General features: G+C 49.3%; 1 protein-coding gene across 8 annotated transcripts; it reads left to right on the forward strand.

The window, feature by feature from the left end:
• The first annotated feature begins 2,208 nt into the window (after window positions 1-2,208).
• On the forward strand, window positions 2,209-24,604 carry SERP2 (stress associated endoplasmic reticulum protein family member 2). Of its 8 annotated transcripts, none has more exons than XM_019447498.2 (5): window positions 2,209-2,379; window positions 2,602-2,719; window positions 7,890-7,962; window positions 17,061-17,308; window positions 23,209-23,649. In XM_019447498.2, exons 2-4 carry the CDS (start codon window positions 2,636-2,638, stop codon window positions 17,258-17,260), a joined length of 357 nt encoding a protein of 118 aa, XP_019303043.1. In that variant the 5' UTR covers window positions 2,209-2,379; window positions 2,602-2,635; the 3' UTR covers window positions 17,261-17,308; window positions 23,209-23,649. The 8 variants fall into 8 exon arrangements, 6 of the variants coding, with proteins under 6 accessions (XP_019303043.1, XP_019303037.1, XP_019303036.1 ...); XR_008421032.1 differs by lacking the exon at window positions 2,209-2,379 and adding an exon at window positions 24,009-24,129 and having other exon boundaries at window positions 2,419-2,719; window positions 23,209-23,432; XM_019447492.2 differs by lacking the exons at window positions 2,209-2,379; window positions 23,209-23,649 and adding an exon at window positions 24,009-24,120 and having other exon boundaries at window positions 2,416-2,719.
• The last annotated feature ends 1,512 nt before the right edge of the window (window positions 24,605-26,116 follow it).

Here is a 26,116-nt window from a genome sequence, read left to right on the forward strand (position 1 = left end):
AGGAGGGGAGGCCCAGATGGGTAGGGTGCAAGTCACGGCCGATGGACCCGTCCCAAACCAGCAGCAGTGACTCTACCAAAGGACTTGAAAAGGTGCAGCAGTGTCACTCCCAGCCATCTGTTGCACATGTGTGCTTGCACAAGTGCAAGTGCATAAAGGTAGATGTGCAAGGATATTCACTAAAGCATTGTAGACAAACACACACACACACGTGCACACGCACACACACACACACACTGAAAATAACTGCCTAGCAGTAATTCAACAAATTCTATACAATCATCCTAAGGGGTATTTGTATATGAATAAAAAATACTGGAAGAGTCACCTAGGACCCGTGGGAATTAGTGAGAAGGGCAACGAAAAACCCTTACTTTTCACTGCGTAGCCTATTTCATTTACATGTTGACTGTGGGTACGCAGCCTCTGCTGTATAATTAGAACCACACATTTAGGGGCGCCTGGGTGGCTCAGTCGGTTGAGCGTCCAACTTTGGCTCAGGTCATGATCTCATGGTTCACGAGTTTGAGCCCCACACAGAGCTCTGTGCTGACAGCTCAGAGCCTGGAGCCTGCCTCAGATTCTGTGTCTTCCTCTCTCTCTGCCCTTCCCCTACTTGTGCTCTGTCTCTCTCTGTCTCTCAAAAATAAAAACATTTAAAAAAAATTTTTTAATGATGTAAAAAAAAAACACAAGCAAAGCAAAGCAAGAAAAAGGCCGCTATCGAGCAGGCATTAGGGGTCAAGAATTTCTTCCCAGACAAGGGGTTCACCTGAGCCTGTGGGAAGGCAGGCTTCTCTCAGGTGAGAACACATCTCTGCTTGCAGGCCCAAAGGGATAACCATCTCGGCCCCTATCTTTTCCTCAATGGTCCCCAGAACCAGGTCTGTGCTCAACTCAGGTGGAGACTTACCTTCCGCCTCCTCCGCGGGAATGTGGACAAGATTTGTAAAAAGTGAGTCAGGGAGAGGAACTTTCTGGGCCTCACACCACGGTGGGGGATGGGACGGCCCTCTCTCCCCATGCAAAGGCCCGCTTGGTTTGTAGTTCTGTACTGATGGTGGAGATGTTGGCGGGAACTGGTGTGCGAACTCAACTGACCTCTAGAGCCAGAAAAGTCATGGCCAGACTTTACTAACTGCTAGGTAGATTGTCTTCTTCTGGGCTGCCGAAAGCAACCCCCCAAAACAGCTCGTATCAGAGCTGGGACAACAAGAAATGGGGAGGAGGGCGAGGATGAGCTTAATAAAGGGCCCTTAAAAGAAAGAAGGAACTTCCCCTAAATTCCTACTGACCCTAGGACACTCTCTCCACACAAAACCTTTAGAAGCCCGGCCACAGATGCGTGCAAGGGAAGCACTGGGGTGCGCGAGCCAAAGCCAAGCCTAATGCCTCCGTTCTTCCCACCGCTTCCTGCTGCCCCGGACCTTCCAGGCTGACGTTCCCCGTTTTCCTCAACGCTTCTGAGCTTCTAAGAGCTCACCTCGGTTCATGCGGCACAAGGAAAAGTGAGGGACTGAATCCCTTTCCCCCTGCCCCCACCGCCGACCAGGCAATCTGTAGGGCCCGAACACCAACGTCCGTGGGTCACATACACTTCAGTTTTTATCCCTCCGCTGCAGGGAAGCTCCCAGTTCAGAGCCCTTGGGACGCGGGTGGCTGGAGGAGGGCCAAACTGCTCCAGGCAGGTGGGGAGCCTAAGCCGGTCAAATCCGTCCACTTTAGGGTAGTGACCGCCACATCTGGCTGGGCTGCAGGCCTAGGACCTTCCTCCACTCAGATGCTGACGGTTGCTGCCAGTGTTCCATGGAAGGCCCTCAGCTACCAAGGCAAGATGACCGAGCCCACTGCATCCTCGCACCCACTTATCCGCATCCTTGGGGAGTTCCAGCCCTTTCCGCAGTACTTGAGAAGGGTCCTGCGGTGGGCTTCCCTCGCCCAGGGCTCTTCCCCAGACCCCTGAAGGGGAGGTTCTTTAAACTGTCCCCCAACAGCGTGAGCCGGGACTCGCCCTCATTCCACTTGTCTTTTGAGACCCCCCCCCGCCCCCCCCCCCCCCAGGCCCGCCGGCCGCTGCCTCCAATCCGGCCCTCGGCCAGGGGGTAGTGGTGCAAGGCAGACTGGCTTAAAGCGCGGCCGCCCCTATCCCGGCCCCGGGCGCCGGCGGGTCCCCGGCCGCGGAGCCCCAGAGCGGCTGCGCCCCCGGCCCCTATGCGCGCACAAAGCCGGCGGCCGCCGTAACCCTCGGCCCCGCAGCGTTCGGCCGGTGGATCCCGAGCCGGCAGGGGCCCCGGGCGGAGCGGCTCCGCGCGCTGCGCTCCGGCCGCCCAGCGCGGGGAGGACGCGCGGCAGCGCCAGCCTCGGGGCCGCGCTGGTTAGGTAGCAGGGGGGACCGGAAGGATGGCGAGGAAGTAGGAGAGGGTTTCCTGAGATGAAAGATTACTTCCGTCCGGGCTCTGGCCTCTCTCTGGAGCCGGCTCGTTGGGGGCTGGGGAGCGGGGTGCGCGGGGCTCGGGGGCCGCGCCTTGCCACCTGCAGCGCCCGCAGCCGGCGGGACGCGCGCGGCCGGGTCGGGGGGCTAACGCGGGGGGATTCTTGCAGGTGGGACTCGAGGGCATTGCCTAGCGCCCAAGCCATGGTGGCCAAACAGCGGATCCGGATGGCCAACGAGAAGCACAGCAAAAACATCACCCAGAGGGGGAACGTAGCCAAAACCCTGGTAAGGCGGGGGCGGCGCCGGCCGGGCCGAGCGGGGCAGGGCCGGCGGGGGCGGGGCGGGGCCGGCGGGCGGGTGGCGGGCGCGGGGCCCGGCCTCCCCGCTCCCCGGCCCGGGCCCGGGCCCGCCCCTCCCGCGGGGTCCCGCAGAGTGGGCGCCGAGTGCCGGGCTCTGGGGCGCGGACCTCGCGGAGCCCTGGCGGGCGGCGAGGGCCGGGTCGGTGGTGGCCCCTCAGGGGGTGGCCGCCGGGGCTACCACGGAGGCGCGGGAGAGCCTCCCCAGGAGAGAACTGGGCCTTTGTCTCCGGGAAAAACGGAAAGTCCCATCCTTCAGGAACAGTTAAACCAACTGCGTGACACAGGACCCGGAACCCAGTAGGTGCTAGAACGTTCGATGAATGAATGAGCAGGTAAATGGAGGCCTCCTATCATCACCCCCTTCCAAGCTCCGACTCCTGGCCTCCACCCTCAACAGACACCCACCAGGATAAGGTTTCCCCTCCAGCCTCTTTGTTATGGCGCTGAATAAGTTGGAGGGGCGCAAAGAGCGAAATGAGGTTCAGACCCATGTTTCCCTCCATCCTCCTTTCTCTCCTAATCCTCTTCTCCAGGGAGGCCTCTCGCTACCGGGCTGAAGTTTAAATGCAACATTACTCTTGTTCACCCTGTAAATTCTGACTCATCCTGATGGTATGATCCAGAACTTTGGAGACTAAAGCTTTGTAACTGGACTTTAAAGTAAAATCTGTGCCTTATGCACCAGGGTTAGTTTTAGCAAAGCAGAATGTCTTCAAGAGAAAATGCCAGGTCCGTGATTTTGGACACTCAGAGACATGCCTGGGATGAGTTGTTGGGCAGTGTTGGTCTCCAAGTCTGTGAGCCAAGATGCCTGGAATCTGTTACCCCAGACACTTAAGTGAAGTCCAGCTGAAGCTTTGGGTTTGGCTGGAAAAGCTCGCAGACCTGATGAGGCACTTCCTTTTAGCCAAAGAAATGATCCTGGTTTGAGTAACTGAGCAAAAAGCTAGAGCTGCAATGATCACACCAGAATTCTTGCAAAACTGAGCAGTACCACGGCAGAGAAATCTTAGGATCAAACTCTGTTCTACTCAGAGCTTTATCCACAGTTCCAGGCTTAACTTATGCTGGAAATTCTCTCATTGGGAGTTAGGATCAAACTCTGTTCTACTCAGAGCTTTATCCACAGTTCCAGGCTTAACTTATGCTGGAAATTCTCTCATTGGGAGTTAGATCATTTAGTTGTGACTGAACAGTAACATGCTAATATACCATTGAATTGGAACCATTTTTCACATAGATCTATTTTTCCTATTTCTTTTTACTCAGAAAAACAAACCTTGCTGTCCAAATTGACCTTGAGAAACAAATTTTAATCGGTGTTAAAGCACTTAGGTTTTTTTTTTTTTTTTTTTTTTTTATTTATTTTTGGGACAGAGAGAGACAGAGCATGAATGGGGGAGGGGCAGAGAGAGAGGGAGACACAGAATCGGAAACAGGCTCCAGGCTCCGAGCCATCAGCCCAGAGCCTGACGCGGGGCTCGAACTCACGGACCGCGAGATCGTGACCTGGCTGAAGTCGGACGCTTAACCGACTGCGCCACCCAGGCGCCCCAGCACTTAGGGTTTTATATCCCTAGGAGGTCACTTCTTCCTAGATATCATACAGACTAGCTGAGGTACTGAAAATCTCCATTTGTGTGGTTCTTTTGAATGAACTAAGAAACTACAGAACTAACAGTTATGAACTAAACTCAGTTGACAACATATCCCACTGCAAAAGTAGCAACACGGTAACTGATTTGCAAAGCTAAGTTATCCATCCCGGCTTGGTGAACTCAAGGTCAGCCACCTTTAGCTTTTCAAGACCATTAGAAGGTGTTTGAGACCTGGGGGAGGGGAGAGGGCAAGTTAGTGGCTTCAAAATAAGAAAAGAAAATTTAAAAATTGGAGGAAAATATTTAAATATCTAGGAAATGTAGTTACTCTCATTTCAACTCAACTCAACTTTCAAAGCTACATTAGGACGAATGTTTAATCTATGGTGTGAGTGAATTTTAATAGGTTCGGATACACCACGGCTTGGGGCCCTTCAGAAGTGCCTGGTACCTGTGAGGATGTTCAAACGGCCCTACTACATTTGTAATGAAAGGCTCCCAAACCAAGCCATGATGTATGTTTATTTTCAGTTGGCTAGGAGAGCCTTTTGGTTAACTTTATTGTAAATAGGCCAGCATCCAAAAAGAAAACCAAAGTACTTTAAGCCCTAAATCTCATTTTCCTAATTACAGGTCAAACCCAATTATACTTTGAAAGAAGTAACTTGCAAGAGATAACTTGTTTGGGAAGAAATTGGGAACATATGAACAGATTCGAACTAAAAAGTCAGCATAAGCAGTCAGAAATAAACCCCTTCAATTGTATGCAGATGCTTCAGTATTTCATTAGCTAATAGCTATGGAGTAAATCGATATTATTCTCCCAGATAGCAGATATATCCAAAAAACAAAGAAGTAATCATTTTGTGATTATACGGTAGTAACTTCTCCAGAATGAAGGGGATTTAAAGTTCAGAGTTCTGAGTTACCCTGCTAGTATATAATCATGGGGGGAACGAGCCCCTGACATTATGAGGGAAGTAACATACTCCTATTTGAAATGAACCATGTCATTTGCAAGATTCTGCTGCTTTTCTTACCTTTACCAGCGATAGATTCAGGCTTAGGTGAATTGCCCCAAAGGGATTGTGCTGGGTACCGCTTCCAAAACAGGAATTCAGAGCTCTCAAAAAAAAAAGGATATATTGGTGTTCTTGAGCTCTGAAAGTCCCCAGATCATATCGAGTCACTGGAAAATGCCATCAAACAGATTTTTGTATTACATAGTCCAAGCTCTGCACGTTGATAATTTGTGTTTTTCTGCAAAGGAAAAATAATGGACTCCATTGCTATCTGCACCAGGCCAGTAATTCATTTACAGGCTCCTGAATTCACTTGTTGGCTTTGCTGGAGATCAATGAGCTTTTTATACAGCGTTAGTGGGATGACAGCAACAGAACTGGTTTCTGGTCAACCGTGACAGATGGGTTAGGAAGTTAGTGAAAGAGGGTGGGGACGGGGTGAGTGCCGCACTCTGTTCAGGTAACTTTATTTGATATCTCTGTTATTTACGTGATCTGGCCTTGACCTGGCGTTAGGTGCCAAAGAATGACACAGTGACAACACTGGTTCAAGTTATCTTACGCAGTTATGTAAGACTGATTTTGTCCTTGTCTGGTCAAGAGCGGGCACCTATTCCCTTGCAGTGCGATTTGTTTGTGCAGGCTTATATACTTGGTGGTGGAAACAAGCTCGTCGAGGACAGAGAATCGAAGGGTTTTAATCCTTGGAGTCTACCTGCCACTAACACTTTAATCTCTACTCTGGTATGGAGAGAGTCAGGGATAACCCTATCACCAATTAGGAAGTATTTACAAAAAAAGTAATATCCTTCCTAGATCCCGTCTTTACTCTGCTTGACCTAAGAAGCCATATTTAATGACGTTTGTGTGCTTATTCATTCTTCAGTGAACGCCTATTGAGCACCTACTATGTTTAAGTCCTGTGCCAGGCATTGCTATATACATTGACACGTGAAAGAGACACAGTGCCTGCCCTGGTGGGGTAGGGTCTGGTGGAGAGACAGACAGTAGACACGTTATCATGAGAATAAACATGAGATACAAACTGGGATAAATGCTGTGAAGAAAACATACATGGCGATTTAAGTGGTAAGGGAACCCGCTTGAGGTAGAAGAGAGAAGGCTGTCTCAGAAAGTAACAGGTAAGCTGAGAACCGAAGAATTGTTGCCTTATTTATAATAAAATGAATTCTTGTATTGACGTGGGTAACAGCCTATTTCTGGCTCACACACGTGAGGAAATGTTAGTGAGTTATTTTCCTCACTCTAACATCTCCCTTTTTATTGGAGAAGATCGCTATTTTTTTGGATGCCTCTCTCAAAAAAAAAAAGTTTTTCCTTGATCGATTTGATTTTTTTAAATGTTTACTTATTCATGAGAGAGTGAGAGACAGAGTGCGAGAAGGGGAGGGGCAGACGGAGAGAGAGACACAGAATCTGAAGCAGGCTCCAGGCTCTGAGCTGTCAGCACAGAGCTCGACGCGGGGCTCGGACCCAAAAACCGTAAGATCGTGACCAAGCTGAAGTTCTACGCTTAAATGACTGAGCCACCCAGACACCCCCATCGGTTTGATTTTAAGGACCAAGCCATACCTGCAAATAGACCTAGAGGGGTTGTGGATGGTTGTTCTTATTATGTCTGTGTTTTTAGTTTGAGGGGAGCAGGAGGTGTGCAGGGACTGGGTTCATGTGGGCACAGTAGTGCCATTCTGCTCCCCAGGGAAGGAAGAGATTTCTTCAAAGTGTAAGCTTCATTTGGGTTGAGGAACTTTTCTCATTACAAAATGCTGCTTCCTTTGCATACGCGCTCACCGTTGCTGTGGTGCTTCCGCCATTCTGAGAATTTCCACAGCACTCACCTTCCCCATGTTCTTGGCGTGTGGAAGGTTTTGAGAAAATGGCTGTTCTGTGACCTTATTTGGAATCCACAGATTCGGGAATTTAAGATGATTCTGTTAGTGGAAACCACCCAGGCTCTGTAATGAGGCAAGTCTAAATTTGAATCCCAGCCAAATTCACAAACTCTGGGTGTCAGTTTCCCAACCACAAAATGGAGTTGATAACACTTGCCTGGCATGGAGTTGTGAGTGGTGGAAAGAGTGGTTGCAGATTGCCTAGGATAGAGCCTGGCATCCAGTGTGCCTTCAACAAATGGAAGCAATTATTAGGACTCTCATTTGGGACTCCCAAATCACTGTATCAGTTGGTACTTGTACCCCATCTGTCCCTAGAATACTTAAGGGTGCCAAGTGTGCTGAGTTATAAGAGTATAAATAAGGTTATTGGTTAATTTTTTTCACACCTATCTGGATCCTTCACAATTGGCTTTATTCAGCTATTCCCTGCCCATTGGGCATTGAGAATGGATCCATCTCACCCATCGTGGTATTCCCAATCTTTAGTAGGGTCTAGTAGTACCCCACAAATGTTTCCTGAATGAATGAACCTAATCTTACTTTACCCCATTCCCTTTCAGAGGCCGCAAGAAGAGAAATATCCTGTGGGACCATGGCTGTTGGCACTGTTTGTTTTTGTTGTCTGTGGCTCAGGTATGGGTTTTTCGCTGACTTCATAGACCATGCTGTCCTCTGTCCTTCAAAAACACAGGTTTTATTCACAAGAAAATAGACAAAAAAAAAAAAAAGTATACACACACACACACACACACATTGTTCTGGGATTCAAGTTAATCTCTGCCTGAAGCCTTCATCTTAATGGGTTTTGATTTGGTCTCTAGTCCAGTAGAGCAAATATGAGTAGAGACAAAATTGATATCCTATCAAATCATAATCATAAAATGATTACACTGAGCAATTAAACTGGCTGTTTACACTTTAGAGTTCAGTAAAACACAGCCTAAAAAGGGCATTTAGAACAGAAAGTGGAACACCTGTCTGTCTACCCAAGGTAGATCCAGATTGCAGAGAAAGGGAGAGGCTTTATGCCTTTCTCAGAGGAAACTCTACAGAACTCATAAATAGAACTGAGCCTTTGACCTGAGCCTCAAGGTACAGTCACCTCACACTGAAAGGTGGCCAAGTTCAGAGAGCTTTGCTTACACTCACGTGCAAACATGCGCACACACAGGGGAGGCTTGAGCAAAGGATCATGCAGTTGTCTCTAGTTGAATTTGGTTACTGGGAGTCTTGTAATTCCTGGTCCCCATGGGTTGGGTCTCTAAGATAGTGGTAAGTGAGGAATAGTGGGGCTACTTCTAACAAGGCAGGCCTTCCGAGGTTCCCGAGATCTCTCACTCGAAGAAGCAAAACTGCGCACCCCATTCCCAAGGATGTGACTCGAAGGGAATATTTTACCCAATACAGGGAATCCCTCTTCTTTAACAGAGTTTACCCAACCTCTACTGGAATACTTCTGAGGGTGGAGGGCTCACTTCTTCAAAACGCCTATCCCATTTCTGTACAGCTCTAGTTATGTTAGAGACCTCTTGCACCTTTTGAACTACACTGAACTATCTTTTCAGTAGTTCAGGTGCGAACTCCTAAAACCACAAGGCACGGACTCATTCTCTTCTGAACATCTTGAATCATCTTGACTCTTCAGATATTTTAAAGATGAGTTTAAATTCCGCAAACTACTTCTCTCAACTTCTCCCTACTTCTCTCAACCTAGCCTCAAAAGATGTGGTTTCTAGACCCCTCTTCTGGGTACACTCCATGAGTGTCTTAAAGTATACAACATTTGCAGCTGTAGAAGTTGGTCTAGAAGGGGTGTGACTGCTACAGAGGCATTAGGATTGCCACTGCCCTTGATCCCATCACTCTGCTTCTATTAATGTGACCCAAGCTTCAGTTTATTTTCAGCAGTCACAGCACATCCTAGACTCACATCGAGCTAAAGGATAGCCTGGCCCCTCCAAACTCTCCTTAACATAAGTGCTCTACAAGCTTCAGAGAAGCATGTACATACCTCCCCCCAATCCAGAGCTGTCCCTTACCCCATCACACGTTGTTTATTTTGTTCATGACCCTCATCAACGTATGACATTATTTACTTTGCTTCTTTATTATATATTTCCCACTGCTGGGACATAAGCTCAGGGAAGGGAATGTTTATTTTCCACTAAACCGGTAGATTCTTACAAGTATTTAGCATATAGCGAGTGCTCAGTGTGGTTGGCTGAATGGATTCATGGATGGGTGGATGGATGAGTACAGCAAGATGTTCCCCATAGTATAGATATCCAGCTGACTTTCTTGAGACCTAATATAAAGCTTCATGAATATTTCTATTAAAATTTTATTGTTGGTTGTCAGTTGTCTTTTTATAGCATAGCCACAAAGGCTAGAAATACAGAAGAACATACATAGTAAATGGCTTGCCGAAATTGCATTATCATGTACGATATGGTCAGTGACATATGATATGGTCAGCGTATCGCTTTCATCAGCGATGCGTAGTTCAGAACGCTGTACAAAATTCCGAGGAATATGGTGCATTAATGCAGCATTTCCATCACTGCCTGCATATTCGTCTGCCGTGCGTTGCCTCAGATGATTGGTCTCTGATTTTCACCCAAAAACAAAACGAACAAAAAACCATGTGCCTTTAGCAAGCCATACAAAAATCAAGAAAAATAAATCTATGTGAAAAGGTGATCTGCCCTTTCAGGCCTTATGGCCAGCCTGTAGATTGTTAGATCTTGAACCTTGAGCCTCCTATCTAATCATCTTTCTTTGCCAGCTTCATAGTCTCGGAAAGTATACTGTACCTCCAAGTCACTGATAAAGTCTAGACTTGGAGAAGCCCATGGAACACAATTCGAGACAACTCCCTCCAGGTTGACTTTGAACCTCTCTGCAAAACTTGTACAAACAATCGTTGTGTCTTGGGGGCTTGGCGGGGTCCGCTGTGTGCCTGGCACTGTGCCAGGCTTTGGAACAACCACTTTCAGGAGGCTGCAGGCAACGGGAGAGGCAGATAAGGAAGCTGTCAGTTGTACCTAGGGCAAGAGTTCTATGATAGCAGAGTGCCCAGAGTGCTTGGTGGGCACGGATAAGGGACTGTGTTAGCCTGCTCAGGCTGCTATAACAAAATACCACGGGCTAAGTGGCTTAGAAGTAGCAGAAATTTACTGCTCACAGTTCTGGAGGTTGGAAGTCAGATTAGGGTGCCAGCCTCGTCTGGTGAGGACCCTTTACCCGGTCACAGACCTCTCCTCATATCTTCATATTGTATCCTCACATGGCAGAAAGGGTAGAGAGCTCTGTGGGGTCTCTTTTATAAGAGCACTGATCCCATTCATGAGGTCTCCACCCTCATGACCTAATCAGCTCCTAAAGCCCCCGCCTTCTACCACCATCACATTGGACATCAGGATTCCAGCACGCGGATATGGGGGAACGCAATCAGACTATAGTGGGGACTTCTCAGTCATACTGAGCAGAAGAGAAAGCTTCCCAGAGGAGGTGCCATTTGTGGTGAGTTTTGAAGGACAAACAGCCAGACAAAGGAAAGGTCGTTCCACATGAGAGATTACTACGTGACAAAGGCACATAGACTTGAGATAGCGTGCCGGGCTCAAGAATGGCCAAAGCCCAGTGGCAAGGACCTGTGAGTCATCACGCAGCCCGTGTTGTCAGGGACTACAAAGGTACAGAGCCAGTATTGTTTTCTTTTTTGGCGTCCAGATACATATTAACCGGTGCCCTCCCCAGTCTGCACCGTGAGGTAGCACATGGAGGGGGTTAAGTCGATAAAGTGATTTGGTCTGTTTTTCTCAAACCGGTGTTAGTTCTCAATATCCACCCTTTTCAAAGGGCTTGAAAACCTTCCCTAAGTTACACTTTAATTAAAATCTTGCCAGGCTATCGGTCTATATAGTAGGAACTATATCTCCTCCCCCCGCCCCCCCCCCCAACCTCCGGGTAAATTGGGACATCTGCTGACAGCAGTCTCTTGGAACCCTCCCAGTCTCCATTCGTTTTCTCAGGGATCAAGTCAATTGGCTCTGTTATCCTTTCTGGGATGGGAGATCAGGGGGCTGGAATGGGAGCCCGCAGGGCCCAGAGACGTGGATTTAAAGTGGCTAAGAGGACACAGCACTTACTAGCATGCCACACCCCCCCTGTCTTCACAGCCTGTTCTCTCCCGGTGTCGCTTCTTTAAATCCTTGTCGTCAAGACCGCGTTGCTTTTATGGAGAGGCTAGTTAGGAGTTGGTTAACATGTTACCATGATCCCTAAGTAATGGGCTTCATCTCTTTTTTAATCGTAACTAAAAATAATCCACTAACCCACCTTTAATTTTTTCTTTTTTTTTTTTTTTTTTTTGCTAACTTACCTTTTTTTTTTTCCCCCCTGCAAGCCTCAGCTCAAGTCAGGCACTGTTCTCACAGAAATGTGTCACTCTTCTCAGCTTGTCCTTGGTGCTGTGCCCTTCCTTCTATCTTTGTACGCGTGCTTTTCTAAGCCAAACATGTCATGAAAAACACAATAACTCCTTTAGGTCTGTCCCGGTTGCCACCTCGCTGGGATTAGTCACGATTCAGTTCGTCTTGCAGAGCCTACTGCCCTTCTTGAGTTTCTCCTCCTTCAGGTTGTGGGGCCAGTGTCTTCTCTATATTTAAGAGAGTGTCATGTCCTAACAGCTAGCCATGCCGTCTGTGGGTTCCTCTGCCTCATGTCACGAGCCTTCCTGGTGAGAGGATGACGGAAGCCTCGTGTCACTATTCTCTCTGAGGCCAGGTGGCTGGCGGCTCATATGTTGTATATTTTTATACAGACGGGGAAAATATGAAAGCTTCCAATATTAACGAAGGTGCTGATCAATGATCTGATTCTCTTGAAAGACAACGCTCCCATCACCTCACTCTGTTGACCCACTCTTCCCATGATGATTGGTTGGGCAAAGTGCTCTTTTTAGAAATAGTGTCCGTGTACCTAGGATAGGTAGATATTTGGGTCAGGCAAGTAATAAGGAATGCACATCGTATCCGTTCTCCTGGCGAGATTGTGGGAAAGGATCAGGACCGGGGAAACGTTGGCATTTAGGCTCATGCACTCTTACTGGCCACCCTTACTCCACTTCGTGTGGAAACAAAACAAGTTAACGAACCTCCAAGAGGTCACAGGACCCCTTAACTATATGGGGAGTGATGTGTCACAGCAGTCTTGACCCCTTGCTTCTTGGCTTCTTCCCTGTGGCCTTCCTCATTCTCCACACATGCCTTTAATGCCTGCGGTGCTGATAAGAACAAGATAACAAAAAAGAAGGGAGAAGAACCAGGAGAGCAGCAAGGGTACAGAACGCAGAGGCCCCTGGCGCAAACATGCACCCAGGGAACACTCACCCCCTCATCAGGAAATCAGATAAGAGCACCAGACCTCCTGGGGCTGCCCTGAGGCCCCCAAGATGTGAGTCCAGCCCAGGTACACGGTGGTAGCCTCTAATACATTACCCCGTTGACATGCAGTTGGAAGGAGGCTATCTAAATGCACCCCTCTTCAGAGTAAGTAAATTTCCACTCTCCGTGATTGCAAAAGGGCTCTTAGGCAAGACGCTTCTTTGAAGCCTGACCGGTTGGCAGGAACAGGATGAGAGATGAAGAGGCCTCAGAGAGGAGGGTAGTTCTGGAATCTGCCAGAGGTAGGTTCAAAGCCTAAGATTCACTGTCAGCTGGACAGCCTTGGACACGTTATTTACTCTCTGTATCGATTTCCTTATTGATCAACTAGGGATAAGAGTAGCCCCTCCAAAGGGCATTGACTGGCTCCGGGGATATTAAGCGCTGGCCCACAGCTCGACACCTGCAGCCTCAGTCACTACCACCATCCCCATCAGCGTAGCCCCGATAGTGGCACCGTGGGTGGGAGGGACTGGTGTGCCATGGAGGGGGCTCAGGTTTCCATTTGCTTTACATCTTTCCCGGCTGGGCCTTCCGTGGGCAGCCCATGAGCAAGGCTCAGCCACTCACATGGGTCTCGCTCTTCAACGGTAGGCCCGGCCTCTTCGCTCCAAGGATGAGTGTCTGCAGTTTGATAACATTCCATTCCGAGGGTGTGAGCCTATCTTTCCATGATAAAGCTTCAAAATCTTCCCGACCTCCCCACGCAGGGGAAAGGAGGAACCCACCTACAGACTAAAATCAACAAACAGGGGTTTGTAGTTTACGTCGATATCAGAAATACCTGTTTCTGATATCTCCACCTGAATACACCAATGTTTTGCTATAAAAGTTCTCTTGGTGAGATACAAAAGCTCTGGGAACAGTACGTTCTTTTGAGACACAGTATTATCCAGATAGAGGACATCTCAGGGCCATATGGTTCTTTGTTTTGTATAATTTGGTAACTAGCTGTATTGTTAGTATATACATCCTATCAGAAATCTGAAACCTGTTTCTCAGAAAGCCTGTTACGAGAAAACGTCATATGAGGTTTATGTTATGAGTTATGAGTGTCCTCAGATAATTATTCCAAACTTTTCTTGTTCAAGTCTTGCTTGGCCTGGGAATTTGTTTTGCTTGGGCCTTTTTAACTGGTTACATTTGTCTTTACTTGATTTCCTAGGGCCCCAGATCCACACTGAAGCCTTAAGGATTCAAGCATCCCGCCCCCTGCCCAGCCCCCCCTTAGAGACTCTGCTGTGTTTTTCTTCTCTTTTTATAAAAACACTGTCTTCCATTTCTGCAGGCAGTGGGGCCTCTTTCCAGATAAGCACCTCATCCTGTCTCTCCTGGCCCTTGGTTTCAAACCTGCCTCTTTGAGAACCGTGTGATAGCTTCTGAAGAGTGCTGGTTTTTATCTCGAGACTCAGAGACAAGCGTGACCCAGAATGTCTGTCTGAGGCGGCAAAGATGCCGTCGCTCAGACCAGCCCGCCGCTATCTCTGGGAGACACTTGCAGTCCTGATGCACTGCCCCAGACCATGAATGAAGCCAGTCACCCTGCTGTAACCCTGGATTTTCCTCTACTTTTGTCCTCAGCTCCTTTAAGAGTTTTCTAGACAAGGATTCTGAGGCCACGCCCAAGCTCCGGGGGAAAGTGTGCTGCAATTGATTAACAATGTCCATCCTAAACCTGGTGTGGACAGCGGGGTCCCGTGCTCCCCCTTGCCATCCCTGGCCTTTCCGTGATGGGAGTGCCACGGGGTTCACAGGACAACTGTCTTCCGCATTCCCAGCTTTCCTCTTTGACCAGAATGCCCCCTGGACTCCACGAGATTGATTAGGTCTTTTCCTTAACACGTTCGTTGTCCAGACAATCGGGCTGTTTAGTCAGCATATACGCGCATCTTGTGATCCTGTAGCATGATTTCCCTTCTCCGAGCCCCGTGTGAAACTGCACGGTGACAGATGGCAGCGGCCCGAGACCAGGCTCTTTGCAACCTGCTTGTCCCCTCCCCTGTCCTTACCCCTCACTGAGGTTTCTACTGGGATTAATGGAGTCCCCGTTTAATTCTTATTATCCCTTGATTCCCAGAGGGAAACTCTCACACATCAGCCGTGCCCCAGCTCCCTCCCTCAGACCGTTTCTCCCTCATGTATTCCTAATTTCAATTTTATTTCTCTCTCTCTGGCCAAGCCTGATATTCATTTCCTAATTAGGGATTATGAGAATTTTAATGGTTACTGAAGCCTGAGCATTCTTGAAACTGATGAGCTTATATCCCCCATCAAAGGGGAACCTCTTGGGTAATAGGATTAACGAGTGGCTGTTATTTCCTTCAGACTTTTCTATTTCCCCGTGTGAGCATATATGACTTTTATAATATTGAGAAATACAGAAAACCTTTATAATCTAGAAAAAATTAAGTGTATTTTAAGAAGAAAACATCTTGACTAGTGGTTTTTAGCCTGTTTTTAACAAGCAGCCAAACTCTGTTCATATCTTAGGAACAAATGAAAGAGCAGCTGTTCTGGTGGAAGTGGGATCTGTGTGAGTGTGTGTGTGTGTGTGTGTGTGTGAGAGAGAGAGAGAGAGTGAGTGAGTGTGTGTGTATTTGTGTGTGTGTGTGAGTAGGCGTGTGTGTGCATTTGTGAGTGTGCATATGTGTGAGTGTGTACATATTTGTGTGTGTTTACATTTGTGAGTGCGCTTGAGAGTGTGAGCGGATGTGCGTTTGTGTGTGTGTGTGTGTTTGCGAGTGTGTGTCTTTGTCTGTGTTTGTGTAGGGGGTACCTCCGGTGTTGCTGGATATTCTGGGTTTTTTCCATCCCCGGACAGGAACAGACATCTGGACCCTCTTTGCCCATCAAATAGGAAGCTGCGTCTGGCCCGGAGCTGGCCTCTGTCATGACAGAGCTCATGCCTCTGAGCAAACGGCCTGCTAGGTTTATTTGGCACATGAGTTGTGAGTAGTCACACTGTTTCTGGGCAGGGACATTGCTTTCGTCTGTCGGTTAAGGGGCTGTAGGCTCCCGTATCCCCCAGGGAATCTGCCTGTGGACACAGGGGAGGTGGGAGAGATAGCATGTCATAGACCAGGGCATTTTTCAGGACAGCCTATTCAGAACGGATGTGAAGAAGTAAATCCCTGAGATGTTCTTGGCTGGGCCTGAATCTCTCCCATTCCCCAGTCTCATGTTTCAAGTGGTCCAAGGATCTCCCTGTACAGAAGGCCTCTCCATTTCTGGAAGGGCCAACACCCCTGTCCTTCCTAGGACCTACTGTTTCTGCTGAGAACAGTGTGGAGGAGGGAAAGGATCAAGCCACGTGTGTGCCAGCTCCAAGGCCAGCCTCCCTGGGTTTGAAACCCAGCTCTGCCACCTACTAACCATGTGGCCTTATCCACCTTATGCCTGTTCTAAGCCTTGGTTCTCCCATTCTTAAAAGACATGAGAATGGTCCCTAACTCCTAGGACCTTGGGAGTTGATTGTTAGTCATTATATTCATGGCCCTTAGTCACGCTTTCTCCCCACATCTCAGCCTCCCAGGCAAGGTTCTGACCAAGACTCTGAATGCTCACAGAGAAAGAAAGATAACATTTGGATCTTCCTAGTGATTTTGCTTTATGGTGGTAAGAAAACTTGTAGGGGGGAGCATACTAGCTCTGAGATCCTGAGGAAGCTGTGGTGATGTCAGCCAGAGGTCGGTGGGGTCACCTCTGTAGGGGCAGCGGGAGCCTCCTCTCTATTTCTAGAAAGAATTCTTTATATGAACTAGCTAATAGGGATGAGCAGGACCTGTTCATACAACTGTCTTGGCTACTTACTATACACGTATATTTTCTCTTCTCGTCACATAATCCCTACGAAGGAGCTATGGTACTCGTTTTTCCAGATCGTAAAACTGAGGCTCCTAGAGGAAATCAGCTAGCATCGCACAGCTAAAGAGTGAGAGAGCCAGTACCCAAAGCTGAACTCGAAACCCTATTACACTGCCTTCCCTCCCTCTTACCACTTCTCCCAAAAGTACTACCAAGCAGAAGGTTTCCACCCACCTTAGGCCTTCAGCATATGACCATGTATCGAAAAGAATTCCTGTTAAAACATCTCCTACTTTCCCTGCCAGAAAAGGTGCGTTGTCCAGAGGTTCCACGTATACAGCCATCCTGGGTCTGCTCCCAGGTGGATAAAGCCTTGACCCAGCCGTGGGCTGCTTGTTGACTGGGCCACCGGGGCACCCGACCTCCTTACCCTTTTCTGGACCTTGCTCCAGGACAGATTTGAATTCACCATGTCTACAGGTCGACCCAAAACACTGGCCTTTCCTGGAGACCGCCAGAACTGTCTCGAAATTGTGACACCCAAAGTGGCTGTCACTCCCCTGAGACTGACAAGCAGGATGTTTGAGGAGCTGGGCAGCCTTGGAGAAGGTCTTCTATTTCACCACAAAGGGAAGACTGAGGACATGCCTCTGCCGAGAAACTCCTGCCTCGAGACCTGACATGGACACTCTGGAAAAGATGTCTCCTCAGCCACTGGCTCCCTCAAGGTGACCTGCATCCTCCCTTGTTCCATGCCCTGTACCCTGTGCCTCATGGAGCATTTGGGTTTGTGTCTGGTCTGTGGCTCGAAGAGCGTTTCTGCTGTCTGCCATTTTACTGTGGATAAAGGGCATCACGCTCTTTGCTAACGTCCCTTCTCTTCACAGTGCCTTTCTGCCCTCTATCCCAGGCACCTCTGTCTTTCCCCTCGTCTCCATCTCTGGAGACGCTACCAGGAAATGCTACCGGAAATAGCATCATGCCTTCGACTCCCTTTGTGCTGATTCTTCCTGAGAGCTTAACCCGCCTTTGCGACGTCTCCTTTCTTGACGTTTCTACTTGTCTCTCACAGGACCTATACTTTTTCCTACCAGCTTTTTCATTTTTTAAATGGAAAATAATCAAAATGATGTGATTTCTAGAGTGGTCTTGTCCTCCTCAATGGTATTCCTGTGGCTTCTCTCAATCTCTCTTCTCAGCAATTCTCTTGAGCTCGCTTATCATCAACCTTATTTTCAATAAAAGTGGCCTTCTGAAGCTTCCTGTTATCTTGCAGGCAACTCCGGCAGCCTCCCACTCTCTAGCTGTCTCCCTTCTGTCACCCCTGTGTCCTGGCGCTCCCAGTTAGCTGAGGTAGGTCTATCTCCAGGGTAAGAGTGGGCTGGGATGACACAGTCCCAGGCCTTAAGGAGTTTATGGTCTTTCATGACTTTCCTTCCCTGCCAAAGACCGGGCTCTTGCAACATTGGAATCTAAAAGCAGTTATTTGATGTTGTTTCTTGGTTCGCAAAATAATTCTCTGAGGTTTATGATATGTGTTTTCCTCCATGCTCTTTGCAATTATTCACCTTTCATTTTCCTCCAAGAAATATTTACTGAGGACCTGCTACGTGCCTGGTGCTGAGCTAGGCCCAGGGTGGTCATGAGCAAAATCATCCACGGTCCCTGCTGTCCTGGAGCCTACAGTCTGGTGGGGAAGCAACATAAGTTCACCAAGTAGTCATGTTGAAACCTGCACGATTTCAGTCATGAAAGCGGAGGAGAGACATGTAAAGCTGTGAAAGCATATAAGGCAAAAGGCTGGGCAAGTGGTTCTCAAAGTGTGGTCCCTGGACCAGCAGCCTCAGCATCACCGGTGACCCAGTTAGAAATACACATTCTCAGGGCACCTGGGTGGTTCAGTCAGGTAGGCATCCTACTCTTGATCTCAGCTCAGGTCTTAATCTCAGGGTCCTGAGTTCAAGCCCCACGGTGGGCTCCCCCCTGGGCCTGAAGCCTACTTAAAAAGAAATACACATTTTCATTTCCCACTCTAGACCCACTGGATTAGAAACTCTGGAGGTGGGGCCCAGCTTCTGTTTTCACACATCCTCAGGAGACTACCATACACACGCAGGTTTGAGAACTCTTGCCTCAGATGGTCAAAGAAAGCTTCTCTGCAGAAATAACTTCTGGATTATAAAGGAAAACTAGGCAATAGGGTAGGGCGGGAGAAGTATTTCGTACAGAAAGAGTGGCATATGGAAAAGCCCTGTAGTAAGAGCAGAGAGTTTTGAAAACATGAGGGATTAGCCCAGGAGAGAAGAGTAATATAAGATACGTCTGGACAGGTTGATAGGACCAGGATATATAGGTCATGGAGGCCACATCAAGGATTGGGCAATAGGAAGCTTTTTGATGTGCTTGAAACACAGGGATGACACAATCTTACTTGTTTTCATTTAAAGAATAAATCTAGCTACAGTATGGAGCAAATATTGCAGAAGAGCAAGGGTAGACCAGTTGGAGGTCATGGCAGGGGTCTGGGGAAAGATGGCGGTAACTTGCACGAAGGTGGTTTCTGGAGGGACGGGGAGAAAGGTGCATAATCACAAGATTCTTAAAGTCCACAGGTGTTGGTAATCGGTTGGCGGTGCCGAGGATGACTCTTGCGTTTTGAGTTTATATGCAAGATGGAGGGTAACGAGGCCAAGTTCGGCAGTGGGAAGGGATCCTGAGAAGGTCCTGTTGAGTTTGAAGCGTCTTTGAGCCACCTACGTGTAGATATCAATTCAATGATGGAAGGTGTGGGTCTGGAGCTCTGGGAAGTCAGGGCTGGCAATACACACAGGTGAGTCAGCAAAAGCTAAGGGCCGACTAAAATTGTGGGGCAGGGTGAAGTCACCCGGGAAGTGAGAATGTGAGACATGAGTGAGAATAGAAGAAAGCCCGAGTGCTCACTGAGAGGTGTCATTATTCTTGTTTATTGGTCAGATGGAGTTAGGATGACCCCTGTAAAACCCATTTAGTGTAAAGAGCCAAAGAGAAGAAAACTAGAAAACCAGGGAAATATAGTGTCACAGAGGCCACGGGATGAGAGGGTATAGGAGGGAGTGGTCAACAATGGTGAGTCAGGAAGTCAGGCAGGAGGTAGCTGGAAACTGCCCATTGGATTAAGTGACATGGAAGGCGCTTTGTGTCCCTAGCAAGAGATATTTTCGGTGGAGTGAAGAGAGCAGGAGCTAGAATAAAGTGGATTGAGGTGGGAATTGAAAGCAAGGAAATGGAGAAAGTGAGTATAGACAGTTTTTTAGAAATGGTTGCAAAGTGGAAGAGAGGGCACCTGTTGGTAGCAGATGTGGACTCGGGAGGATTGTTCCGGTTCATTTGATTGTTGAGTGTGAATGTTTCTTGTGTGCTAAAGCCTGAGGATTTCGTTGGAAGGGGATGGTTAAATAAAAGAGAGATGTGACCATCCGAGGTCACCAAAGATCAGGATGCCAAACAGGTTGGAGAGGGCAGGGGCCCGGGGATTCTGTAGCTCCTGCACTAGCCTGGATTTTTCTGAACCCCAGTGACTTGCCCGAGGCCAGATGCCCTGACCTGGAATGTCTGCCTGTCCCTCCTTTCCTTGGCATCTCTCTTCCCTGCTGTCTGGCTTACCCACGGCCCCTTTCCTACAGCCTGCTCAGCTGTTTTCTCAGCTTTGTTCACCCACTGTTAAGTTATTAACTTGTCAGGGTCCAGACTCCCCACTTCCTTTCCCACTTTGAACCCACTGTTGGCTCCCTTCCTGGTCGCTGCCTCGGGAAGCCAGCACGTGGAAAGCCAGGGTGACTCTGCGGCTCATTACTGGCAGGCACAGAGACGTACAATTAACGTAATTGCTCTAGAATGTTGAAGGCTTCTTAAAGACATTGATACAACTGAAAAAGGAATAATAAACGCAACCCACTCTCCCTTATCTCAAAGGTGAAGGCAAATGGTGAACTTAAAACAGACTTTACTCACAGTAATTTCTCCAACCAGGTTCCATTTTAAAGAGTCACCTGTACACCTGTTAAGGACCATCAGATTTTTACATTTAATTCACGGATTCAGTAGGGTCAAGGGTGATCTTTAATTAGTTCTTAAAGCAGACTTAGGAACTGGTAAGTTGCTTTACCAGAAGTGTTGCTACTCCGAAACAAAAAAAAATCTCATCTAAGACTCTTTAGAGAAATTTGCAACCGTTCCGAAAAGAGAATTGAGTGGCTTTATCATTACCAAGCACTTTTGAAGTCATGAATTAACTTAATGGGGCATGATGGACCTAAGGCACAGACTGTTTCCTATTTGTTGACCTACTTTCCGCTGATAACGATGTCCTGTCTAAAGCTAAAATGAAGGGAGAAATAACATTTTTGAGCATTTTATTATGGGCAGATTTTTTTTTTGCTTCTATCATGATCTTCATTCCTTGCCATCCTCTGAGATGCACATTATCTACAGCTTTACCAGTAGAGAAAGCAGGGCTCCGGAACTGTGTGGGAGTTTCCCGAAGTTCACACCACTAGGGAGAGGCAGGTAGCACTTGGTACTTGAGCTCTGGTCTCGCGCTCACGCACGGAGAAGCAGCGGTCATGACCGGAGAGATGGTCATGCAACAATAGCAGTAGCTCCCACGCATCGAGCCCTCAGTGTAGGCAGAGCCTTCCTACGTGTCGTTATCGTTTAATCCCTATGACAGCACCGCAAGCACCATGGTTCTCATTTCACCCAAAAGGAGGTGGTCTGGAAAACGTTAACTAATCCGTCCGGTGAAGAACTGGAATTCAGACCTAGTTCCATCTGACCCTGCCCTTCCACGGTAGACTTGTTTGTCAAGGTTAGGGATGCTTCCCTGACCCCAAGAACAAAACATGAGGCATGGTAGATGTAGATATTCTTTTTCCTAATGTTGTCCAATATACAGCTGCCTCCCAGCACTCCCGTTGAACTGGAATACGGCATGTTTATTTAACGTTTGTTCCTTGTCAGCCCTGGCAGGGGAGGACAGGAAGGTCAGCCATTTCTGTGAGCTTATCCATTTGGGGAAGGTACTTTCTCACCCCCTCAGCAACTTCTGCTGTCAAGACCCACCCCCAAACCCGGGATGGGCCAAGGAAACTTCCGAGCACAACCATAATGGAGGATCACAAGTTGTTGAATTCACTCCTTCGAGAGGACAGTTCACACAGAACTGGCTAACTTCGATTTTCTGTGTAATTCTAAACGGTCTTTGTGTTCAGCTTGGTCGATAGCAACATAGTAACAGAAGAGGGCCCAGCACAGGCTGGTTTGGTAACACCAGAGAGGTGAGCGGAGATCATCACTGAAATAAAGGACGCAGAAGCAGAAATGAGTACAGCCAACCAGAGCTGTTTGGGTCTCAGATCAAATACCTTGCACACCCCGCGCCAATACTCCATCGGGGTCTTAGCAATGACTGTTTTTCATTATGGTCACACTGAACCTTTGTGAAAAATTAATATTATGTCAGGTTTGGTGTATATCCAATTTAGGAGAGTAGTGATGATGCGTGCAGGGTTTTTGTTTTGGTTTAGTTTCGGTTTTTTAGGAAAAAAATGCATTCATGCTTTATCTTTCCTTCAAATCTAGCTGTCCAAGGAAGATCCCCCAAGGCCCTGTGTGTTACTAACCTCTGCACACCCAAAGCACAGTACCTGGGGCACAGTACGTGCTCACTAACGTTAGATGATGGAATGTCAAGGGCTTGTTTCCCGAAGGTTCTGGATAGCCTGCTTTAGCGTGGCCGCTCAGCTCGTCCCTGTTTATCCTGTTTTTAGACGGGATTAAATGAAATGATACCCAGCCTCACCTCCAAGAAATCACGCAGCACGTGGTAGTGACAGTTCTCACCTGTTCTTGTCCTCATCAAGCCTGACCATTGCCCACTGGGGAGGGCGTAACAAAGACGCTGTGGCCTTATTTTCCCCGGGACACATTTAACCCCAATAGCTAGAACCGGGCTGGGGGAGCTAACTCGCTCTTAGCAAGATAAGCGGGGGTGCCAGGTGGGCTTCCAGGCTCCCCACCCCCTCGGTCAAAAAATCCTGGTGGCTCTGGATGAGAGGTAGCGGCATTTCAGAGAAGTTACAGGCAGCCAGAAGATCTCGCATCAAGGGCTACCGGCATCCAGGGGCCCGGTTTGATGCATCTGCTCCAAGCACCTGGCCTGCATTCCCTGCTCGGGGGCTGCTCATTTTCCAGGTCACTGCCGTTTTGAAAAGGCAGCCTCGCTGACCTGTGAAATGAGTGCAGTGCCTGTATGAAAGCCCCGTCCCCTCTCCCCAGCAGCCACAGGACACTTCTGGGGAAGGGGGCCAAATCCGTGAGCGCCTGAGGGATCTCTGGCCTGAACTCCTGATGGAATTAGCAGGAGTTATCTATAAATCCCCGAGGCATCCATCAGCAGACAGAGCAAGGCTGCCTTTTTAAAGAAGTTCACTGACCTCTTGTTAACTTAACTCCTTGTTAGGAAATATCTAATCAGCTGGATGCTAACATGTCAAGGGCCCAGGGGTCAGCAGAAGCAGGGTTCGCTGTGGGCTTGGGTTTCCAGCTGTGTGCTGCCTGCTATCTGAGCTGTCTTGTTTTCCTCTTTCAGCTATCTTTCAGATCATTCAGAGCATAAGGATGGGCATGTGAGAAGGCCTGGGGATTTGACCCTGCCCCCTCCCTCTGGAGGGCGGAGGACCACTTAAGCTTTTAGCCAGGGATCTGTGGGAAGCAAACAGCCAGCGCCGAGTAGAAAAAAAAGGCTCCCTCCATTGTTCCCTGATCACTTCATCGTGGATGTCAGACCACATTGCCTTCTCACAGGACATCTTGGTACATCCGTGTTCTCGAGCGGAAAGGACATTTTGCTTTTCTGTTGGTGGGATTGGTAGCTCCCAGATGTCTGCGGCAGCACCCTGTCTGGTTTTGCCCCTGGTCTCACAAATGTATGTATGTGGCCCTCCGAAGGATCACCAGGTTACTTTCTATGGATACAGCCTCTCCTCCGTTGGGGATTGGTTTTACGAATAAATGTCTTTGTTCAACCTTATACCATGTGTGGGTTACAGTGAGAAACCTGAAGTGAAGAACATGCCAGAATAGCTCCAGGTGGGGTTGGGGTGGGGGGTGGGGGACAGGACTAGACGTTTGGGAAAGGGTCAAGGAATCTGTGGCTGGGGAATTAGAGCTAGATTTACCTTCGAGGTCTTGGCCCAGAATGAAGCCCTGGGCTGCTCTCATGACCTTGGATTTTCCACACATTTTACTTTTTTACTCTTTTTTTTTTTTTTTGGTTTTGGGCGGGGTTTTTTTGTTTGTTTTTTGTTGTTCTTTTTTTCGATGCAGAAAAGCCACCTACAAAACGTGTCAAGGTTCGATTAGCTGTTATCTGCTCTTTGTCTGTCTTAGGACTTGACGAGGAGCAGGTGTCTGAGGCCTCTTTATGAAAACCAGCCAACCTCAGGACCCAGGAGGGCTGGAGTCTCATCTCACTCTGGGTGGTCAGCCTGGAGGCTGGGAGAGTTTGGCCCAGGGCTGGTGGGTGCACACCTCTCCCTGGCCAGCCTCCCCATAGCCCCTCAGAGTGTGGTCTGCCTACATGGGCATCCCAGTGTGTGGCGGGGGGTGGGGCAAGTGGGAGATGCATCTCGAAATGCAGACTCCGCGGTTCTACCTCAAGCCTGCTCAAATTAAGTGCGGCAGGTGGGGCCAACGCTAATGTTTTGTACAAGCTGCCTGGGTGAGGCTTACGCACTCTAAATTTTCAGGACCACGATCCTGAGAAGGCCCGGCTAAAGAGAAAGTTTTGTCCCATTCCAAGCAGCAAAGACAGCCCCCGCTGAAGCTTGCTCTTAAGCGAGGCCTATCCTGCGGGCACGGCTGGCGGAGGAAGGGGAGAATCGGCCTGCTCGGTTGTTCTGACTTCTGCTACGGCCTCAGGAAGTCCGAGGGGTGACCACAGAGGTCGGGATCGAGATTAAAGATGTTCAGTGTGCAACTTTAAACAGTCCTGTGTTGCTTCTTAAAATTCCATCTTTGCATTCTTGGCAATTTTGTTCATTCCTCAATATTGGGAGAACTTTAAACGTGGAAGCGGTGGCAGTGGCCAGGACTTCTGCCAACCACTCCGGGGGCTTTGTTGGAAATGGTGCACTTGGAAATGGGGCGGGGGGGGGGGGGGTAGCTTGTCCACTGGAGTCTTTTACGAAACCCAGACCCTTCAGTGATATTCTTTAGGGCCTTTTCTCCCATCCTCCTCCTCCTCCTCCCCCTCCTCCCCTCCCTCCTCCCTCTCCCCCTCCCCTCCCTCTTCCTCCCCCTCCTCCCCTCCCTCCTCCTCCTCCCCTCCCTCCCCCTCCTTCCCCTCCTCCTCCCCTCCCTCTCCTCCTCCCCCTCCTCCCCTCCCTCCTCCCCCTCCTCCTCCTCCCCTCCCTCCTCCCCTCCCTCCTCCTCCTCCCCTCCCTCCCCCTCCTTCCCCTCCTCCTCCCCTCCCTCTCCTCCTCCTCCCCTCCCTCTCCTCCTCCCCCTCCTCCCCTCCCTCCTCCCCCTCCTCCTCCTTCCCTCCCTCCTCCCCTCCCTCCTCCCCTCCCTCTCCTCCTCCCCTCCCTCCCCCTCCTTCCCCTCCTCCTCCCCTCCCTCTCCTCCTCCCCTCCCTCCCCCTCCTTCCCCTCCTCCCCTCCCTCCTTCCCCTCCTCCCCTCCCTCCCCTCCCTCCTCCCCTCCCTCCTCCCCTCCCTCCTCCCCTCCCTCCTCCCCTCCCTCCCCCTCCTTCCCCTCCTCCTCCCCTCCCTCTCCTCCTCCCTCCCTCCCCCTCCTTCCCCTCCTCCCCTCCCTCCTCCTCCTCCCCTCCCTCTCCTCCCCTCCCCTCCCTCCTCCCCCTCCTCTCCTCCCTTCTCCCCTTCCTCCTCCCCCTCCCCCCTCCTCCCCCTCCTCCTCCTCTCTTCCTGCTGAGAAGAGGGTTTCAGGCCTGCTTCAAAACCAGCAGCCCCAAGGACAGTCTACCACCCTTGTGCTCCCCACCACTGCCACCGCCAGGCCCCTCCCAAGCCGGCAGAAGGCGTCTCCCACCACGAGAACTGCACACAAGATGCTCTGTGAGCTGGTCCCCTCATCCTGTTGGCTCTGCTGCCTGTTCTCTTCTAGGTCACTGAGTAAGACCAGTGTACTGTGAAAGATCAGACCTCAGGGCTCCTGCCAAGAGGCCAGAGGAAGAAAGGCTGCTTGACATAGTTTACCTGGTCCGTGCTCCCTTACGTGGCCTAACTCCCACATGGCCTAGTCTTGCTCCGAGTCTGGCCTTTCTCTTCCTGCCCTAACAGCATACCCACCATGAAAGGCCTTTGCTGGGCCCACGCTTTGTGGGTCTTCCCCCACCACCAATTGGATTTTTCCCACAACAGTAACAGTCAACAGGATGATAATCCCTATTTTCAGGAAAGGGAAACTGAAATTTAGCCAGATCGGGCTCTGGATAAGCCCCTCTGTCCCCAGGTGACAGGTGTGGCCAGCTGAATCAGC

Source organism: Panthera pardus, unplaced genomic scaffold, assembly GCF_024362965.1.
Source record: "Panthera pardus isolate Hobbes unplaced genomic scaffold, ASM2436296v1 HiC_scaffold_1, whole genome shotgun sequence".
NCBI classification, from domain to species: Eukaryota; Metazoa; Chordata; class Mammalia; order Carnivora; family Felidae; genus Panthera; species Panthera pardus.

Coding starts and splice junctions, on each gene's coding strand:
- SERP2 (XM_019447492.2), top strand. CDS start 2,432: ATGAAAGATTACTTCCGTCCGGGCTCTGGCCTCTCTCTGGAGCCGGCT. Junction 2,720..7,889: donor GGAACGTAGCCAAAACCCTG/GTAAGGCGGGGG, acceptor ATTCCCTTTCAG/AGGCCGCAAGAAGAGAAATA. Junction 7,963..17,060: donor TTTTGTTGTCTGTGGCTCAG/GTATGGGTTTTT, acceptor CCATGTCTACAG/GTCGACCCAAAACACTGGCC.